The 19,926-nt window shown below is 34.0% G+C and overlaps 1 protein-coding gene across 1 annotated transcript in view; it reads right to left on the bottom strand.

Annotated features, from left to right (window-relative positions):
- Nucleotides 1-19,926, bottom strand: part of LRP1B (LDL receptor related protein 1B) — a 702,645-nt gene that overhangs the window by 519,786 nt on the left and 162,933 nt on the right. Inside the window, exon 3 of the mRNA XM_087955711.1 lies at nt 7,440-7,577. Coding sequence (XP_087811837.1) covers nt 7,440-7,577 — 138 coding nt within the window. The remainder of the gene's footprint in view (nt 1-7,439; nt 7,578-19,926) is intronic.

Below are 19,926 nucleotides of genomic sequence, written 5' to 3'. Positions count from 1 at the left end.
CAAGAGCATTTATCTCTATTACTGAGAAATCAGCTTCCTGCCAGGCAGCTAAGGAAAGCTATAGGCTTTTAGAATTTTACCTGTTGATTTGAAGCAATTTCTCAAGCAATTTGGCATGTATAATATGTTTGCTTGTTTATTTATTCAATTTCTAAAGCCACTTATCTCAGTCAGTGACTCTGGATGGCTTACAATTCAAAAAAATATATTGCAATTAAGGCACTAAAACATTTTAAAACAACAAAATAAAAACATCCAGACTAAATATACACAGTAGCCAAGATACAGGTAGTCCTCAACTTATGACCATAATCGAGCCCAAAATTTCTATTGCTAAGTGAGACATTTGTTAAGTGAATTTTGCCCCCATTTTACGACTTTTCTTGCCATGGTTGTTAAAGTAATTCACTGCAGTGGTGAAGTTAGTTACACAGTTGTTAAGTAAATCTGGCTTCCCAATTGACTTTGCTTGTCAGAACGTCGCAAAAGAGGATAACAAGACCTTGGGGGCACTGCAACCATTATAAACATGAACCAGTTGCTAAGCATCCAAATTTTGATCATGTGACCATGGAAGGTGCTGCAATGGTCGTAAGTGTGAAAAATGGCCATAAGTCACTTTTTCAGTGCTGTTGTAACTTTGAATGGTCATTAAATGAACTGTTGTAAGTCAGGGACTATCTGTGTGTGGCTAGTTAGCAATACAGCCAGGAAACAGGACCCTTAACACATTCAGCACCTCAGACTCAAGAACATAGGCAGGTTTTTAGGATCTTATGAAAGGCTAACAGGGTTGGAGCCATTCTAATCCCCCGAAGGGAGGATGCTCCATTGAGCAGGGGCCACTGTAGAAAAAGCCCATCTTCTCATCCCTGCCAGCCAACACTCATTTTGTACAGAAAAGATCTCCAAATTTAGAGATTTTTGCAAAATCTAACCTAAACACAAGTATGATCTAAAAGCATGATCTATTTCATTGCCTGTCCCAAGTTTAATTTCTTCCATTTGTGCACTCTATGAACCCTAAAATTATTATGAGGCAGGAAAGCAGCGGAGCAGTTCCTTTTCTACCACTTAATTAAAGCAACTCCCCCCCAAATGATCTAGCTCTAGCAATCTATGATGAAACCTTATTTTCAATCACCTCCAATTTTTCTTTTTGTTTCTGCTGAAATTCTATGGAAGACTTCTAATACTGCTTATAATTTGATGAATTAATCTCCCTACTTCTCTGCATGAAAGCCACTTAAGCTTAACTTGGAGAACTATGTTTCAGGAACCAATTTCAGTGTTTAAATCCAACTCTCTCATAATTAATCACTCAAAATTTCCCCTGTGTATTTCCACCTTCGTATCTTTCTTTAATTGTTTCTCTTTTCTGTAACTTCTACTTAAATTTTTTCATCCAATTTTATCTTGCTAATCACTATCGTTACCAGTTTTGTAGATTACCTTCACAGTCTATTTTGCCCTTGTGCTGCACTCAGACATAAGAATTAATAATTTCCCTTTCTTTTTCTTTGTTTTGTACTTTTTCACAGGGAAAAGATTGATATCTGCAAACATAATGAATTCTGCAAGTGATTTCAAAGAATTAGCCATGCTACATAACTTCAGACTGTGACCACAAAGATTTTATGCTCCGCAAACATCAAATATGAATATGTGAATCTGTGTTTTTGAAGAATGCCCCTGACAAAACCAATGTCTATTGTAATGTGCAAAGGTTTAACTGGAGAGTTTTTACACATTGTTGAACTTTGATTAGCATTTTTATGTTATTTTTGGAAAATAATAGAGAAATATTACATTTTTCATGACATTTGTATCTCACTTTTTGGCGAAGGAAGGATTTAATTAAAATGACTCCTGTGAAAACTATAAAATTAACCATACAGGAATGAAGGGAATAAGTGATAGACAGAACGTTTCCATCAGGAAAAGTTTGCTGGTCTATAATTGCTCACTTTGCATATGATAATTTTTGAAGGGAAAGAAAGGATATATTAATTAGGATACTACCCAATCTGCATCTTCAGTTTAAAACACACTTGAAAGACAGCATGCCTCTTCAGTATCTAAATTTCCCCTTCTGTGAAAGATAGAATATCAGGGAAAAATAATTTAACACACATAATTGACAGGTAAATTCCTTATGCATAAAGAGCTTGTGGGAAGCATTTAGCTATGCAGTATTCCAAGGAGCTTAACTTATTGTACAGCTCTCAACTGTTTTTGTTATCAGCTGAATGCTGAGATGTGAAAAACATTACAGCAGCTGATTTTGATGATAAATGAAGGAAATATTACCTCCTCCAAACTTTCTATCTGATTTGGCTTGAAATGTGAGGAGTTTCATGGGAGCTCAAATATGTTTTGGGAGTATTTTTTTTTCAAATCACTTCATACATTTTTATTATATCATTATAAAAATGGAATCATGAAAAATTACATTAGTCTTCTCAGGTTCACTTGATATTGCATAATAAATATAATGTAGTAGATGTAGTATAATAAATAGAGATTATATTAAACTATACTATACTATTGCTATACCATGCTATGCTATAAATTATATTATATTGTGGTTTTTAGGGCAGGATGTATAGCACACTGTACTCCAATTTTTCCATGCAACAACATTCCTGCCAAGTAGGTTGCACTGAGTAAGAATATCTGGATCAAGATCACTCATTGAGCTTCTGGGCTGAGGGTGGACTTAAACCCACACCTTCCTGGTCCTAGTCCAACATCTTAATCACTTCACCACTCCAGCTGTAGTTAGTCCCAGGCAGAATCTCTGCTGTTAATCAAGAACCATATTGTTTCTTCAAGCAATGTATTTATTTACCTATTTATTCATTTTATCAATTGCTTACAAGATAATAGGTATAAGTAAAAACATAGTTATGAATACATGGATACATATAAGAAAAATAAAAAATAAAAGAAACAATAGGACAGGGGCGGTAGGCACGTTGGTGCGCTTATGCACGCCCTCTTAGGAAAGGGGTGAGGTCAATAGTAGACAGTCTAAGGTTAAAGTTTTTGGGGTTTGGGGAAGAAACCACAGAGTCAGGTAGAGTATTCCAGACATTGACCACTCTGTTGCTGAAGTAATGTTGTTCATTGTAAATTTCTCAGCAATCCCTAGTCTGTATTTATAAATTTATTTTCTTTAACTGTTGATGTGAAGTATATTCAACTTTATTGATCAATAACAGGGAACTTTTTGGAATGCAGGCCAGACTTGTAATGAATTAAGTTTTAAAGGGAGCAGCCACTAAAAGTTACAGTAATCTTAGAGACCCAGTCCCAACTTTCTTTAAAATCTTTGAACCTTTTGAAGTTTTCTTTTCTCTCCTCTGACACTTTAAAGAACAATGACCGACCACATTTCTATCAGGTTCCCTCAGGACAAAGAGAGTTTCTTTTAATGTGCAGCCTGACAGATCTTAAAAAGTCATTGTTGTTGTGTTTCTTTGTCTTAGACTTCTTTCAATATCCCAGTATTTCTTTGTTTCACTGTTTGGTTTATAACAGTTTCTTTCAAACCTTTAAAGTATGGTTTAGAACGAAGCAGTCAGTAATAAACTTGAACAAACTCCAGATTATTCTATAGGTTTACTTCACCCACGATGGATCATTTGGAAGAGACATGGAATAAAAGATAAAAGAAAATGAAATTGAAGACAATGAACTATTCAACTCTGTAGTATTTTCAGAATAAATGTTCTACCAAGTTCAGTGAAGTTAACGTATCAGGGAAGTGTAATTAGGGCTGTGACCTAAAAATCATACTTGGGATCCAAAGATAGTTTATGTTTCTCAAGCAATGATGCTTCATACTGCATAGTAAACTATGCCTGAATCTAAAGAGACTTTCAAATGCTCGTGATCTGGCATAGTTTTCTTCAAAGTGTTGAAGAAAAATCTTGTTTTTCCTAACAAAACTCCTTCTAGATCAGGGGTGTCCCTTGATTGCATCAGGGTTGTGTTTGACCTTGGGGGGATGGGGTGGGCAAGGCCAGATCAATGTCACTTGGGTTGGGGGCGCCTGTGGTGGCCTGTGTGCTCTGCCAATGAAAACAGGCTCCTGAGCTCCGTTTTTGGCTGCAATGGCCTCCTGCAACCCTCTGCCAGAGAAAATGGAGCTCGGGAGGGCCACCCACAACCCTTGTATCAGAGGTGGTATTCAGCCGGTTCTGACCAGTTCTGGAGAACCGGTAGCAGAAATTTTGAGTAGTTCGGAGAACCGGTAAATACCACCTCTGACTGGAGACTTTACAGTATCCTTCCCCTGCCACACCCACCAAGCCACACCCACAGAACCAGTAGTAAAAAAAAATTGAATCCCACCACTGCCTTGCATGCTGAGCTGCAGTGGCCTCTTGCCAATGAAAATGGAACTCAGGAGGATCGCCCATGGCCCTCTCCAGCTCTGTTTTCGCTGGCAGAGGCACCTCATCCCAGTCCTTTACTGTTTCCAGGGTAGCCCCACGAGCCAGATCTAAATACCGCATGGGCCAGATCCGGCTCCCAGGCCTTGAGTTTGACACCCCTATTCTAGATGTTAAGTTTTCCTTTTTGAAGTATTATTCATACATAAATACATACAGAAAGAACTGAAATATTGTACCACATTTTAATCACTCTTTTGAAACCTCAAGTGGAATTAATATAGATGAAGGAGTATTGTTGTGCACATATAGATAACTGTATTTAAACATTTTCTATCTGATAATGGGAAATAAGTACTTAGTTGAAATTGTTTTCCAAAATATTTTTGCTGCCCTCAAGTATATAGGGGTGAGTCTTATTACAATCACAATGACTGTTGCGGTATCATTTTATAGTTAAGGTCATCTTCAAATTATTGATTACTTATTTAAAGCATTCCATGAACACAGCTAAGGTTAAAATACTTGCCCGGGTGAGCATTCCCCTTACAGTGCAAGAGATGAATTTTTAATTGCAATTTGGCAAACAGAATTTAAAACTGTGAATAAATGCATGATTGGCATTTGATTTTATATCTCTGTGTTTCTGTAAAATAGTTTTTTTTTATAAGACAGTGTATATGTTTCTTTTTTATATAATCTTTCTAAATATTATCAGATTTTTTTCAATATCTTCTGAATTTCCCATTTTGAATATAAATTCTATTTTTTCTTCTTCTGCCTAAACTTAAATGTCTAGCTATTTCAGGCTAAATTACATAGAAAGTGTCAATTAAACAAGGTAATCAATTATTTTTCATTATATTCATCGTAGTTTCCTGTGCTTGGTGAATTTAAAGCAATCATCAATGCTGATACATTAGCTTGAATATATTCAGTAAGAATTAAGAATAACTTTGTAATAATGATTAAACTGAAAAATAAAGGAATAACGCAGTTCATTATATCACTTGCTATTGAAACAGAAAACACTAATATGCAGTTCAACAATGAAAAGTAAATATGAGCAAGTTACAAATATTTAATAGGCAATGTCCAACACATACACACACATTAATATAACTAGGTACCAAGTCTTAAGGCAGAAGATCTCTAATAAAATAAAGTAACTATATTTTTTATGAAGATGAAAAGGATGGATGTCCTTGATTCATCAATAACATCATTTTTTTTAAAAAAAATGTCATCTAAAATAATGAAGAAAATAGCAGTTTCATTATACTGTCCCCTATTTCAAAAAAAGAAAAGAACAAGGAAGGAAGGAAGGAAGGAAGGAAGGAAGGAAGGAAGGAAGGAAGGAAGGAAGGAAGGAAGGATAGAACAAGTACATCTAAGCACAAAAATAGAGTTTAGGGGTATATTATACAGTAAGAAGAGATCTTGCATAAAGTTGTATTGAACAAAACTTTCCTTTTAATCTTCATTTTTCCTTTTTTTTCTCTCCCTTCCCTTCTAAATGACAATTTACCTACACTTTATATTCTATAACAACATTTATCTTTAAGTTTAGGACAACAAATAAGCATCATTATCTATTGTTGTAATGAGGTTTTAACCCTTTTACCCCTTAGTACCTTCACAAATATTAATATAAGGAACACTTTTCCTTTTACAATAATAACAATAAATGCTGGTAAACTGGATGTTGTAAAGGGTAGGAGAGTGTGCTCCTATTTCATGTAGCTTCCTGAGGAAAATTGTTTTTTTCCCCTCTTAAAATCATGGTGAGAAGGCAGTAATCCTGTTTCTGATGTTTTACACATTCTATAAAATTATTTTTAAAATAATTTCAGGATCTTATTCAAGGAATATGGGCAATAGTTTACAGATTGAAGTATTATATTGCTACCACTACAAAACAGTACACGGTGTAGTTATTCTCATATCTAACATGTTTTATGTTTAAACTTGTAAGACTGATAATACAATTCATTCTGTCATATCATATTAGGCTAACCTTCTAGGCATGGAAGGTCATCTGAAAAATATGACTTCAATACCTTTTCCAACTGAATATAGTACTGAATATTTGATCATGATAGTCATTTACAATTGCAATGACATTGCTTTTTTTAAGGTACACATGTCAAGGTGAGAGATAGAGACTTGAGCAATGAATTTGACACATGAGTAAGAAACACAAAAAAGGTAATTTAATATATACATTCTGAATAAAAGAATGTTGAGCAGGAAGAAATACACTGATTAATATAGAAGGGAAGACACAGAACATGGCATAGCTGAGTCCAGTACACAGGAAAATGAGAGATGATGGGTAACTTGTAGAAGGACTTAAGTTGAAGAGATAATAAGATTTAAAATATGATGATTTGACAAGTCTTGTAGCAAGATGGAGTCAGTACAGGGGATATTGTTTATGGATTGAAGAAGGAAGCAATTACAGGAGAAACAATAACCAAAAATATTGTGATTGGATTGACATGGACAACTGCTAATTAAAGCTAAAAAAACAACAACAACAAACCAAATTTCAGATTTACTGGAATGGGAAAGCTATATTGATATGTAATATTAGATGGGCAGGCCCAAAATCAGGATAGATATTTGGTGATACTTCTAAGCTGAGGTTTTTTGTTTTTTTTAATTGTTTCACATCTATAGACAGAATCTTACCAAATTGAGGCACTCTACTATCTGCACCTACCATGTATTCTGAGAACTATTGGGGAGGGACTGTCTTCAATCTCTTTCTCTCACACAAAATAACTGAACTGAGCTGTCTCTTATTACTCTGTAATATACCTCTTCTCCCTCCTGGGAATCCAGCTTACTATACTACATCACATGTATTCCTATATTAAATTATGAAATGTGATATGACAAGGATGGCAGTTTTATAAGTGGTACAAAGAAAAGTAGGCAAAGGAAAGTTTCTAGCCTGGTATAGATTCATATATATAGGACATTATTTTGTAAAGTATCTGGGCATTTTCTTTGCATATCCCTAAAGTCACTTACCTCGACAGTGCACTCCTTCATCATACTCATCAGGACAATCATAAACGCCATTGCAGAGTTGAGACATGTGAATACATCTGTTTGAGCCAGTACATTTGATATGATTCAGGGGACACTTGAATTCTATTTTTTCGGGACCTAAAATAATAGAAAAGGGTAATTAATAAGCAGTTTAATTCTGTTCGGATACACAAGGATTACTAATATAAAGAAAATACTGTACAATCGTGTATTTGCATAATGTTTCCACTTTTATGCTAGCTACAATCTTTATTTTGCATTAGTTCTGCCATGCAGCTTTTCTATGCATTACTAGCAGAATTATAGTTTCTTAATAAGGATTAACATAATTAAAGGAAAATCAACTGCTTAAACAGGATTATTTTAAAACTACACAATTTATCACTTTTGTGGCAGACTTACTTTCCCCTAAAGTTTAAAGAAGCTGAAATTTATATCTGGCAAAATTAAGGACAGTGATTAAATTGTGGCAAACTTTATTTAATTATTATTTTTCAATATAATTACAACAAAAGCTTGGGGTTCTAATATTAGCCAGCATGAGTCAATAATTCAGAGAAGATATAAAAAATACCATCTCAACAAACAGACATTATTACACACAAACACCACACACAAACAGGCATAGCTGCTAACATTTTAAAAATATTTACAAGTTATTATTTAAGATCTTTATAAAAATATTGCTTTAATTCTATTTTTCCCAGACAATGGTTGAGATTTAGAATGGGTCTGAATGAGTTTGGGTATCCATACAATGAAATGTGTATTGTTTTGTTTTTTTAGACAAATCCTGGCAAGCAGCATAAATTATTATTATGAAGATTTTTTTTCTCTATATAACTTCTCATACTCTCTATTCAAGTGCAAAGTTTATATAGAAAACTACATTAATGTTTATATCTATCTATATCTATAATATCTATATCATCTATATCTATATCTGTCTATAAACATTAATCTTTTAAAGAAGAAAAAGTAGATTTCAAAATATGGAATTAATTTGCAGGGAGTTCTGGAAACTGAATATGGTTATATAATGCTAGTCCTACCATTTGCAGATAAAATGACCATTAACTCAGTAGTGGGATTCATTATTTTTTTGGTTCTGTAGGCATGGCTTGGTGGGCGTGGCAGGGGAAGGATACTGTAAAATCTCCAGTCAGAGGTGGTATTTGCCGGTTCTCCAGAACTGGTCAGAGCCTGCTGAATACCACCTCTGCATTAACTGCTTGAATTACTTTAGTTCCATAAGTCACCTCCTATGTCTGCAAGCCATTTGATATTTATTGTAGGATATAATATTAACAACTGGCATTATAGGGCAAATTAAATATATTTACAGGGGATATTCTGGGTGAAGCAATGGTGATCTAAGTCATCTCCGAAGGAGAAGAGATGATGCTATCATGTACACTAATATTTGGGAAATGTGCCTGGGTCAACAGAGCCTCTACAGTGATTGCCCACATGCTCTGGACAGCTGTTCCTTGCAAGGAGAACACAGGATTAGGGTTGATTTGTGAATCTGAAAGATGCAGGAACAATGACAGGTTCAAGTTGCAGTGGAGCCTATAAGGACATTGAGTTCACTAAACCTTATTTTCTATAGCACTTTTCTACTAAAACTATTCTAATGCTAATAAAGATCTTTTGAGCAGCAAATCATAATAAACTGATGGTGAGTGATCCTCCATGTCAGTTCAAAGCAAAGAGTTATATAGCAATTTAAAGAATTTGTGATTTCTGGCAAAATACTTGATAAGAGTTAGTTAAATAAATTTTATTAAACAGAGTAAGGAATCCATTAAAATTGAAATCTTATGACTTCTGGGTTTTTTTAATTAAAGAAATCAAATAATACCTTTGTAGGAATGTAGTCTTTTTAGGCTTTCAATGAGGACAGAATTGGTTAATTTTGAAAAATGAAGACATAAAATAAATTTGAAACAGACCATGTGATCATAGAAAGACAGAGTTCTAGAGGAGACCAAAGTCATAAAGACTAGAGAGGATAAAAAAGAAAAAAAATTTTTTGTTCTTGATGTAATGATATTACTAGAAAAAAATGAAATGACAGCAAAACCACAGCTTTGAAGTTGACACAGGATGACAGTAAATACATATTACATTTGAAAGATTTCTAAGGATCAAGGAACTAGGAAAAAAATTCACACCTACAACAACAGCAACAATGTCTGCTAATGTGAACGTATTGTTTAAAAGAGATTTCAATGAAGAGAAAAAAGATGGAAGAATCTATAGGATGACTGAATAGATTAGTAAACAAAATTAAAGTCAATGTGGAAGTCTTGCAAAACAAAATAGAGGTTGCGGAAAATAAGAGAGATACACAATAGAGAGGAAATGCAGATATTAAGTCAAGAGATGAAAAACAACAAAGTACGCTATCGAAACTTTCAAAAAATTTCAATAGAAATAAGAAAATATGGATGGCAACCATGCCCTAAAATAGCACCTTAAAGTCAAATTAAGGATTAAGAATGTCAGCTAATTGCACACAAAAAAAAAGACTATCAAATGATCTTGTTTGAGCAGAGATAAGATAACAAATATTCTTATAAAATCCTGGAAATCCTTTAAGGACTTTTTGGTGAAATTGAATAGAACCATTACTATTTTTGCTGATGGAATCAGCAGATAAGAGTTATGGGAAGAAGTGATCTATGTAATGTAACTTTAAAGGGGAAGAGAGATATTAAGTTTACTTGTAATTGGTGTAAAGAAAATAAGAAATAACCTCATCCATATTTTTATTTCTGGTTTTCTCTCTTTCCATCTCTTTTTTTTAATTTTCTGCCCTTCCTATCCCTTCTTCTACTTTTTCTTTCTTTTCTTTTCTTGTTTCATTTTAGATTATCTTTTATTACTGCTAAAATTTCATAAAAAGTATTGTTATAAAAGGAAGACATACAATTGATATTCTATGCAAGATATATTAGGCAAATATGAAAAAAAAATACTGAAGTAAATTACGGGAGAAGTGGACTTCAGTTGCCCTGCTTTGACTATCAGCTTCACATTGCTAGTCCCAGTCAATAGTTACATACAGAAACCAACCTGCTAACCCCTGTATGACATAGCTACCTCAGTTTTATACTTGAGGCTGGATCACAGCATGAGTAAAGCTCTTAGAGCTACTTGCACTTTTGAAGAAAGCTAACCCATCGCAAGATACCTGACATAATATCTAAAAGCAACCAGCAATCCAAACAAAAATATTTCTGCAGCAATTTCATAACGTCAAACACCCGTGGTATCTTTCTGCAATGTTATACAGTGATGTTTGATTAATGACTGTAATTAAGGCAAAGTAGCACCATACTTAAGTCATGGAATCAATTATTAACCAATCCATCATCCTCCACTTAGAGACAAATAACCTACTCTCCAATAAACAATTTGGTTTCAGAAAAAAACTATCCTGTAATCTGCAACTCTTACACTGCAAAAACATATGGACGACACAACTCGACCAGGGCAAAGCAATAGACGCAATCTACATAGACTTCTGTAAAGCCTTTGATTCAGTGGTACATGACAAACTACTCCTAAAAATAAAATCCTATGGTATCTCTGGACAACTGCATAACTGGATAGAAGCATTCCTGGCAAACAGACAACAAATGATCAAAATTGGGAGCGTCCTATCAAATTCTGTACCTGTCAATAGTGGTGTCCCCCAAGGCAGTGTTCTAGGACCAACTCTCTTCATACTCTACATAAATGACCTCTGTGATCATATTAAGAGCAATTGCATTCTTTTCGCTGATGATGTAAAGCTGTTCAATACCACAGACAATACTGCTACCCTACAAAAAGATCTTGACTATGTATCAGAATGGTCAAACAAATGGCAACTTCAAATCTCAACAAATAAATGCTCTGTCTGACATATTGGCACAAAAAATCAGAAAATAAAATACAAGCTGAATAGTCAAGATCTTGTTGATGACCCAAGCTCTGTAAAGGACCTTAGAATACTCACCTCTAATGATCTAAGTGCTAGAGCCCACTGCAACTACATAGCCAAAAAGGCATTAAGAGTTGTTAACCTAATCCTACGTAGCTTTTTCTCTGGTAATATCACACTACTAACCAGAGCATACAAAACATTTGCTAGACCAATACTCGAATACAGTTCATCAGTCTGGAACCCACATTACGTATCTGATATTAGCACAATTGAGAAAGTCCAGAAATATTTCACAAGAAGAGTTCTCCACTCCTCTACTCCTCTACTTATGCCACCAGACTTGAAATTCTAGAACTAGAAAACCTTGAATTACGCCGTCTTCGGTCTGATTTAAGCATGGTATATAAAATCATACATTGCAATGTCCTACCTGTCAATGAATACTTCAGCTTCAACCATAACAACACAAGAGCACACAATAGATACAAACTCAAAGTTAACCGCACCAAACTTGATTGCAGGAAATACGACTTCAGCAATAGAGTGGTCAATGTCTGGAATACTCTACCCGACTCTGTAGTTTCTTCCCCAAACCCCAAAAACTTTAACCTTAGACTGTCTACTATTGACCTCACCCCTTTCCTAAGAGGTCTGTAGGGGGCGTGCATAAGCGCACCAACGTGCCTACCGTCCCTGTCCTATTGTTTCTCTTATTCTTCTTTTATTTTTCTTATATGTACCCATTTCATGTATTCACAACTATGTATACACTTATACTTATTATCTTGTAAACAATTGGCAAATCAAATAAATAAATAAATAAATAAATAAATAAATAAATAAATAAATAAATAAATAAATAAATAAATAAAATAGAAAGATTAATCCACACAAATACCATTAAATCCATGTTTCATACGTATAGGCTGAAATGAGCATGCTATATTCCTGAAGAATAGAGTATTTGGGCAATAAATTCAAACCCATAAAGAAGCAATGAAAGGAGATTTTTGAAATGGATAAAAGTATAATTTCCATGCACTTTATAGAGCGATGAAGTTTTAATTTATTATTAAGCCTTTTACTAAAATAAGTATCAATTCCTAAATCTCCATTACTGAACACATTCAAACTACCAGTGCTTTCTTATTTTTCTCTTTACAGAAATATATATGAAAACTTTAAACAGCTAATACATCAAAATAGCTCAATGAGGGACTTCCGGTTTGCAAGCTTTCGGCGGCGGCAGGGATTCGCGACCGCGCGATCCCTGCTGCGTTCGCTGCCAAGGTTCCCCCGATCCATTTGGATCTGAGGGATATAGCTGCCCCGTAGAGGCAGCTGAAGACAGGGGGGATCCAGCAAGGGTTTGGGGGTGCCGCAAACCCCCTCCCCAGCCGGCTAAACCCCCTTTACCCGAGGCGGAGGAACGGCAGTCAGCAATGGCCGCCACAAAGAAAGCTGCAGCCGGACAAGCAGGTGCAGGAGGGAGAAAGCTGGAAGAACAGTGAAAGTTGCTTCTAACTGGGACAAGACGGGAGAAAGTGACCTGGAACCTTGAAGGCTGCTAAGTATATATTGTTCCTTGTGAGAGTTACAAGCTGTGAATACTCTAAAGGGGAAAGTTTTTTCTTTGTTCTACTCTCCTTCCTAAAGTGACAGCAGGGAAAAAAACAAACCTTTTTGGCTGTGAGTGGGAAGGGAGAGTGAAAAAAAATTAGAGCAAAATTTGAAAATAAGGAGAAGATTGCCTAGAATTGCAAAGAGTTGTTAAACATTAAAAAACTTCCAAAAAATATATTTGAAAAGGATTTGTGATTACTTTAACCCCAGAAAGAGAAAGTGAAGAAGAAGAAGGTATCTAAAAGAAATAGTCTGTTTGGATTGTTTGGTGATTTTGGAACCTTTGGAAATTACTTCTGATTAAAACATCTGGGTGGTTGTTTGGAAAAACTTTTTCTCTACACAATGGCATCATCTATGGATGGATTGAAACTTATATATCAAAAATATGAAACAGAAAAACAAGGAGGGAAAGATGGTCTTGGCACTATTTTTCAATACTTAGAAATGGCAGTTTATACTTATGTGAAGCAGAATGAGGACGATGGGGACAAAGAAGAAGAAGAAGCCATCTTTGATGAGCAAATGACTTTGATTGGAGAAGGGAAAAAGCAAGAGAAAAAGGAAAAAAGGTCTTTAAGATTTGGAAAAACAGCCCAAAAAGAGAAGGATAAGGTGAAAAGGGGACATTATGTTAAGAAACAACAGAAAAGGGGAAAGCAGAATAAAAGGGAGGTGGAGAGACAAGGGGTTAAAGAGGACAAGGAGAAGAAGAAGCAAGAGAGAAAGGAAGGGATGAGAAGCCCTAATGGTGGGGAGCAAGATGTTAAGAAGCAAAAGTTTTTTAGAGATAATGGATAAATCTTATTGTGAAAGGGATTCTAGAAAGGTACATAAGACTGCATTTTTATACCTGTATTTAGAAGTAATCATAGAAAATTAGAAATAATATGTAACTTAAAATGTGATAAAATATTTAACATAAATTAGTGAAATTTTTGGTTAAGAAAAAGGGAGTACTGTAATTAAATATGATTCAAGATTGTGATGTGGGGGGGGGTAATAATTTTTGGAAAGCATAAGTGTTCCCACAAAGGCATGATATTTAATTGAAATGGATAGAATGTTTAAGATATAAATGATTGTTAATATTAATGATTAGAATATGGTATATTAGTGAATTTTTTTGTGAAATGAGATTTGAAGTAGAAGAAGGAGGAACATTTTAATGAAATATTGAGCTATAATATGTGATGTGGGGGGGGGATTATTATGGAAAATAGGGCTCCCATAAAAGTATGTGATTTAATTGAAAAGCAATGAGTTAAACGTTTAAGATATGAATGAATATCAATACTAATGAATAGATTTGTATTATTTTTGATAATATAGTATAATTTTAGAATGTACCAGACAGAATCCCAATGTATGTCATGTGTTTTATATTAAGTATTATAAATATAGGGGAAAGAGATAAAGGCATCATACTCCATATAGTGTACAGGAGAAGTCTTTCTTCTTTTTTTAAAGAAGAAAAATAAATGGTTGGCTGGAATAGAACAGACAAAGAATAATAAATATTATGATATGAATTGAGAGGAGATAAATAAAATAAAATAAAACTGAGAAAATTTAAAGGAGAGGAGAAGTCATATAGAAAATTGAAAATGTTAATAAGATATGAAATGGTATGTAAAATGAATATGAATTTGAATTTGTGTCTGTACCAAGAGTTTTAACCCGGGACTAAGCAACTTTCAGAAAAGAGATTTTTTATGCTTTTATGTTTTGTGTTTATGTGTATTTATGTATTGTTTGTCTTGAAAATAAAATTTGTTTTAAAAAAAAAAAAGCTCAATGAGTGGTTGGCCAAAGATTATTTGTGGTAGCCAGAATGTTCATCTCAGTCAAGAAATTTCATTTTTCATTCATCTGTTCCTAGAGATTTAATAAACTGTAGAGTTGTTATGCCCTTTCATTAAATTGTATTAGCTTTCAGCGTCACAACTTTGCGACATTGTTTATTTGCTATTAGTCTACCCATTTCATTGATCCTTAAATAAATCAAAATTTATTATTTATTTAGCTTATGGCAATTAAATCAAGAGAAGACTGCTTAAGCCATACAGTTTTCTGGAACTTAGGCAGAACATGACATATCTTCAAACCTCAGCAGTTTTATCAGTTATTACATTCAAATCTCAACACCTTTCAGTGATTGAGATTTATCAACAACTATTTAATATACAAGTTGCATCAAAAGTCAGTCACTAGGGTCAAATCACAATATTTTTATTAATATTTTTACAGAAAAAAATGCTGCTGTACTGAATGTTCAGAGGTCTACACCAAACATGTAAAAAAGAAAATGCCAACCAATTTGAATTCGTAAGGCAATTTATATGATGAATTGTCTGAGAGGGCAGAGCTGGTGTTGTGGCGGTACAGCATGCAATCTTTAAGCTCTAAGATCGCTGCTGATATCTCCCAATGGACCTAAACCGTCCTGTAGAGATGGTGACTGAGGAGGGCACATCCTGTTGATCCCAGGGACATTGCAAAGTCCCTGGTAGATCCAGGAGAAGCCCTTTTTTCCCATGGCGGAGAGGCAGCCATTAAAGCTGCTGAAGCTGGGACAGCTCCGGAACAGAAGAAAGCTGGAAAGAAAGTGTGTCAGTTTGGTGAGATAATTTTCTACTTATTTTTTTTCTGAAGAGAACACCCTAAAGGACTAAAAATTAAATTTAAAAGTGAAGATAAAAGTGCTCAAGAGGCGAGATTAAGCACAAATTAAACCTGAAGGGTTTTTTTTCTTTTTATTAGAACTTTGGATTTTTGTAAAAACTTTTCGATTTTTAAACTGGACTGGTCTTTCCTTTTTAATTTTTTTTCCTTTCAAAATAACTTTTTGGAAATTTTTTTTCTCTTGTTTCTTCTCTTTAATAATTTTAGACTCTTTTAGTTTTTTTATTCCTGGTTTTAATATCAGAGGGGAAGTGGATACATTGTTTTCCTTTCTTTCTTGTTGATATATTTTGTGTTACATTCAAGGACACTGTGCTTTTCATTTAAAAGATAGTGAGAAGAGCTTGTAGATTGTTTGCAGGTGCTCTTCTGTGGAATTATTGATAGCTGGAGTCTCGATTTGAAATTGAAGAAAGAAGATTGAAGTGACCTTGAAAAGAGAACTGGAAATTTTGTTTTTTGATTTAGTAAAGAGCCTGAAACATTTAGTAGCAGTGCTTTGCTTACTGACAGAATTGCATTTTCTCTTTCCTTTTTTTTCTATTCCCCCCCCCAAGTTGGATTTTTTATATTTGGAGTTGAGTCCTTCGATGCAGGAATAAGACTACTTTTTTTCTCTCCCTCCTCCCTTTGTTCTACCTTTTTAGCAAGGGGAATATACAGATTTTTGTCTTTTTTAAAAAAATTATCTAACTTTTTTATTTTTTCATCCTTTTTCCATTTTACTTTTTTTTCTTTTTCTTTTTTTCTACATAACTGGAACCAACTGGATTAAGGTATTCAAGTGCCTGAAGATTTTTTCCCTTCCTTTTTTTTTTTTTTTTTTCTTTTTTTTTTTTTTTTTTACTGGAGTGGCAGTTGGCTGCTCTTGCTTTTTCTTCTCAATTTTCCTATTAAGTACTCCAAGATGAGCAGAAAGATACCAGCCTCAGCTTCTTCAATCCCGACTTCTTCCTCCTCACCATGTGGAGGACAATGATCAATACAGGTGATGTTACAACAAGAGAAGGAGAAAGAAGTGACACTGCAGATGATTATGCAAGGAATTCAAAAGATACAAGTAAAAACAGATAATATTGAAAAGAAAATGGAGAATATTGAACAAAGAACTGAAAAGACAGATGAGAAAATTGAAAATATTCAACAGATGATGATGCAATACGAGGACAGAATCAAGAAAATTGAAGAACAAGATGTACAAAGACATAAGAAGATTGGAGATATGGATACCCGATTGAGTGAAGTGGAAAGAGACAAGGGCAGATCTCTGCAATCATTGGGATGGGAAATTGATAGATCAGAAATCTATCTTAGATTTCAATATATACAAGAAGAAAAGGGTGAACACCTTGCTGAAATGATGACAGAAATCCTGGCAGAAGCATTAAAGGTAACTAAAGAGAAGATGATAGATGGAATGGATGAGGTTTTTCATGTCTATACAAGATATGTGATGAGAAATAAACTGCCAAGAGAAATTCATATCAGATTTATTAAGAAAATAATTAAATCACAAATACTGCAGGCAGCAAGAGAAAAAACACTAAAGTACAAAGATAAAGAAATAGTGGTACTGAAACAGGTACCAAGAAGAGTGAGAGAGATAAGAAGAAAATATTTATTCTTGACCAAAGTGTTACTTAAGAGAGGGATAAATTACAGATGGCTGATAGCAGAAGGCCTCATGTTTACCTGGCAGGAACAAAGACACAGAATTGGTATAGTTGAAAAAGCTGAGTTATTCTATCTGGAATATTTCAAAGGAAGGGAGGAAGATACAAGAAAAGAAGAGTTGTTAATTGAATTTCAAGAGGAATGTATAGCAGTAATTGAAAAAGAAGAAGGAGCCATAGGTGGTGTACCCAGAGAGCAATGAGAACCAAGATCTATTAGAGCAACAAATCCGTCTTATAAAGTCTGAAATGGATGAGAGAAAACTGATTATAATTAGTATAAATGGACTTAATTCAGCTACTAAAAGAAGAAAAATATTTCATAAGTTAGAGAAATTAAAATTTGATATAATCTGTCTACAAGAAGTACATACTAAAAAACAACATGATTATATATTGAAACAACAAAAATTAGGGAAATTATTTACAGCATTGACACAGTGTAAAAAGAGAGGAGTGGTGTTATACATTAGAGATACAATCCCTGTGGAACAAATATATACAGATGATGACAGAAGGATTTTGATGATGGAGATAATGGACAATAATCTAAAGATACTTTTAATAGCAACTTATACTCCAAATGATAACCAAGAAGATTTTTACAGGAAATTACATAAGAAAATAATTGAACTTGACTATGCTAATATCTGTCTGATGGGAGATTTTAATGGAATAATAAATGACAAATTGGACTATAAAACACAAAAAAACAGCAAAGAAAGCTAGAAAAACATTGCCAAAATCCTTCTTTCGAATGGTAGATGAGATAAACTTAAAAGATGCATGGAGAGAGAGAAATGCGGAAAATAAACAATATACCTTTTATTCAAATAGACATGCATCATGGTCTAGAAAAATATGATATGGATGTCAACAGAATTGCTTTCTAATATACAAGATGTCAACAGAATTGCTTTCTAACATACAAGATGTTGAAATAGAAGCAAGTACCTGGGCAGATCACAATCCAATGACACTTGTATGGGAAGGACAAAAAAAGGAGATCTAGATGGACTTTAAATAAGACGATATTAAAGGAAAAAGACTTTAAACAGAAAATTGAGAGAGAATTGATTTTTTTCTTTAAAGAAAACACAAAAGAGGATACATCATTACAGAACCTCTGGGACACAATGAAGGCTTATACAAGAGGCTTGATAATGGACTATACAAGGAAAAGAAATATAAAACAGAAAAAAATGTTTAAAATATTCGAAAATGACTACAAGAAGTTGGAAAAAGAACTACAGAAATTTCCACAAAAAAGGACATTAAAATTAAAATGGACATAACTAAACATAAAATGGGGCTAATAGAAAAAGAAAAAATAGCACAAAAAATTAAAAATGCTAAGCAGAACTATTTTGAAGATGCAAATAAACCAGGCAGATGGTTAGCATATAAATTGAGAAAGGAAACAGACTCAAGTAGGATAAATCAATTGATAAACGAACAAGGACATGTATGCTATGGAAATGCAGAGAAGAAAAAAATTATTCAAGATTATTATGGAAAACTGTAGCATCAAGAGAATGTTCAGGAAGAAAGAATTCAACAATACTTACAGGAAGCAAATTTGCCTCAGATATCCAAAGATATTGAAATAAAGTTAGAGAGTAACATAACAATGATGGAATTAACAGAAGCTTTAAAAAAGCAAAACATTGCGAAAGCACCAGGTCCGGACTGTTTGCCAGTGGGATTTTAGAAGACATTCCAGGAAACGTTGAATCTTCACTTATTAGAAGTTATGAATGAAGTTATGACAAAGAAGAGAATACCCAAAACATGGTCAGAAGCATACATCACACTTGTACCGAAGGAGGGCACAGGCCCACAGTAAGTTAAAAACTACAGAGCAATATCACTATTAAATTCAGACTATATTTTTTTTGCTTCAATTCTGGCAGAAAGACTGAAAAGATACTTAAACAATTTTATTCACCCTGATCAAAATGGATTTCTGCTGAAGAGACAGATTAAAGATAATATGAGAATAATTTTAGATACACTGGAATACTATAAGGTACATCCTGAAAAACAAATGGCTCTGATGTTTTTAGATGCACAAAAAGCCTTTGATAATGTGAATTGGCCTTTTATGCTGTTACAATTGGACCAAATGGGCTTTGGTAAAAAAATTATTCAAGACATAGAAACGATATATCATTAACAAACTGCAAAGGTTTTGATAAATGGAGAGTTAACAGACTTTATAGATATAAGAAAAGGGACTAGACAAGGCTGTCCACTGTCGCCTCTGTTGTTTGTGTTAACACTGGAAGTGCTGAATAGGAACATCAGAGAAGAAAAAGAAATAAAAGGAATGAAAATTAAAAAAAGAAGAGTATAAATTACAAGCTTTTGCAGATGACCTGGTATTTATATTAGAGGATCCATTGGAGTCAGCACCCAAACTGATAGAAAAGATAGAAGAGTATGGGAAAGTAGCAGGTTTGAAAATAAAGAAAAAACAAAGATTTTAGCAAAGAAGATGTTAGTAAGACGAAAGAAAGAATTGGAGGAAGTTTTGGGGATCCAGGTC

Source organism: Notechis scutatus, chromosome 1, assembly GCF_049901735.1.
Source record: "Notechis scutatus isolate UNSWTSFEM ecotype Mainland chromosome 1, rNotScu1.2, whole genome shotgun sequence".
Classification (NCBI taxonomy): Eukaryota; Metazoa; Chordata; class Lepidosauria; order Squamata; family Elapidae; genus Notechis; species Notechis scutatus.
Note: the sequence above shows the minus strand (reverse complement) of the source record. Positions and strands in the feature narration are given on the sequence as shown.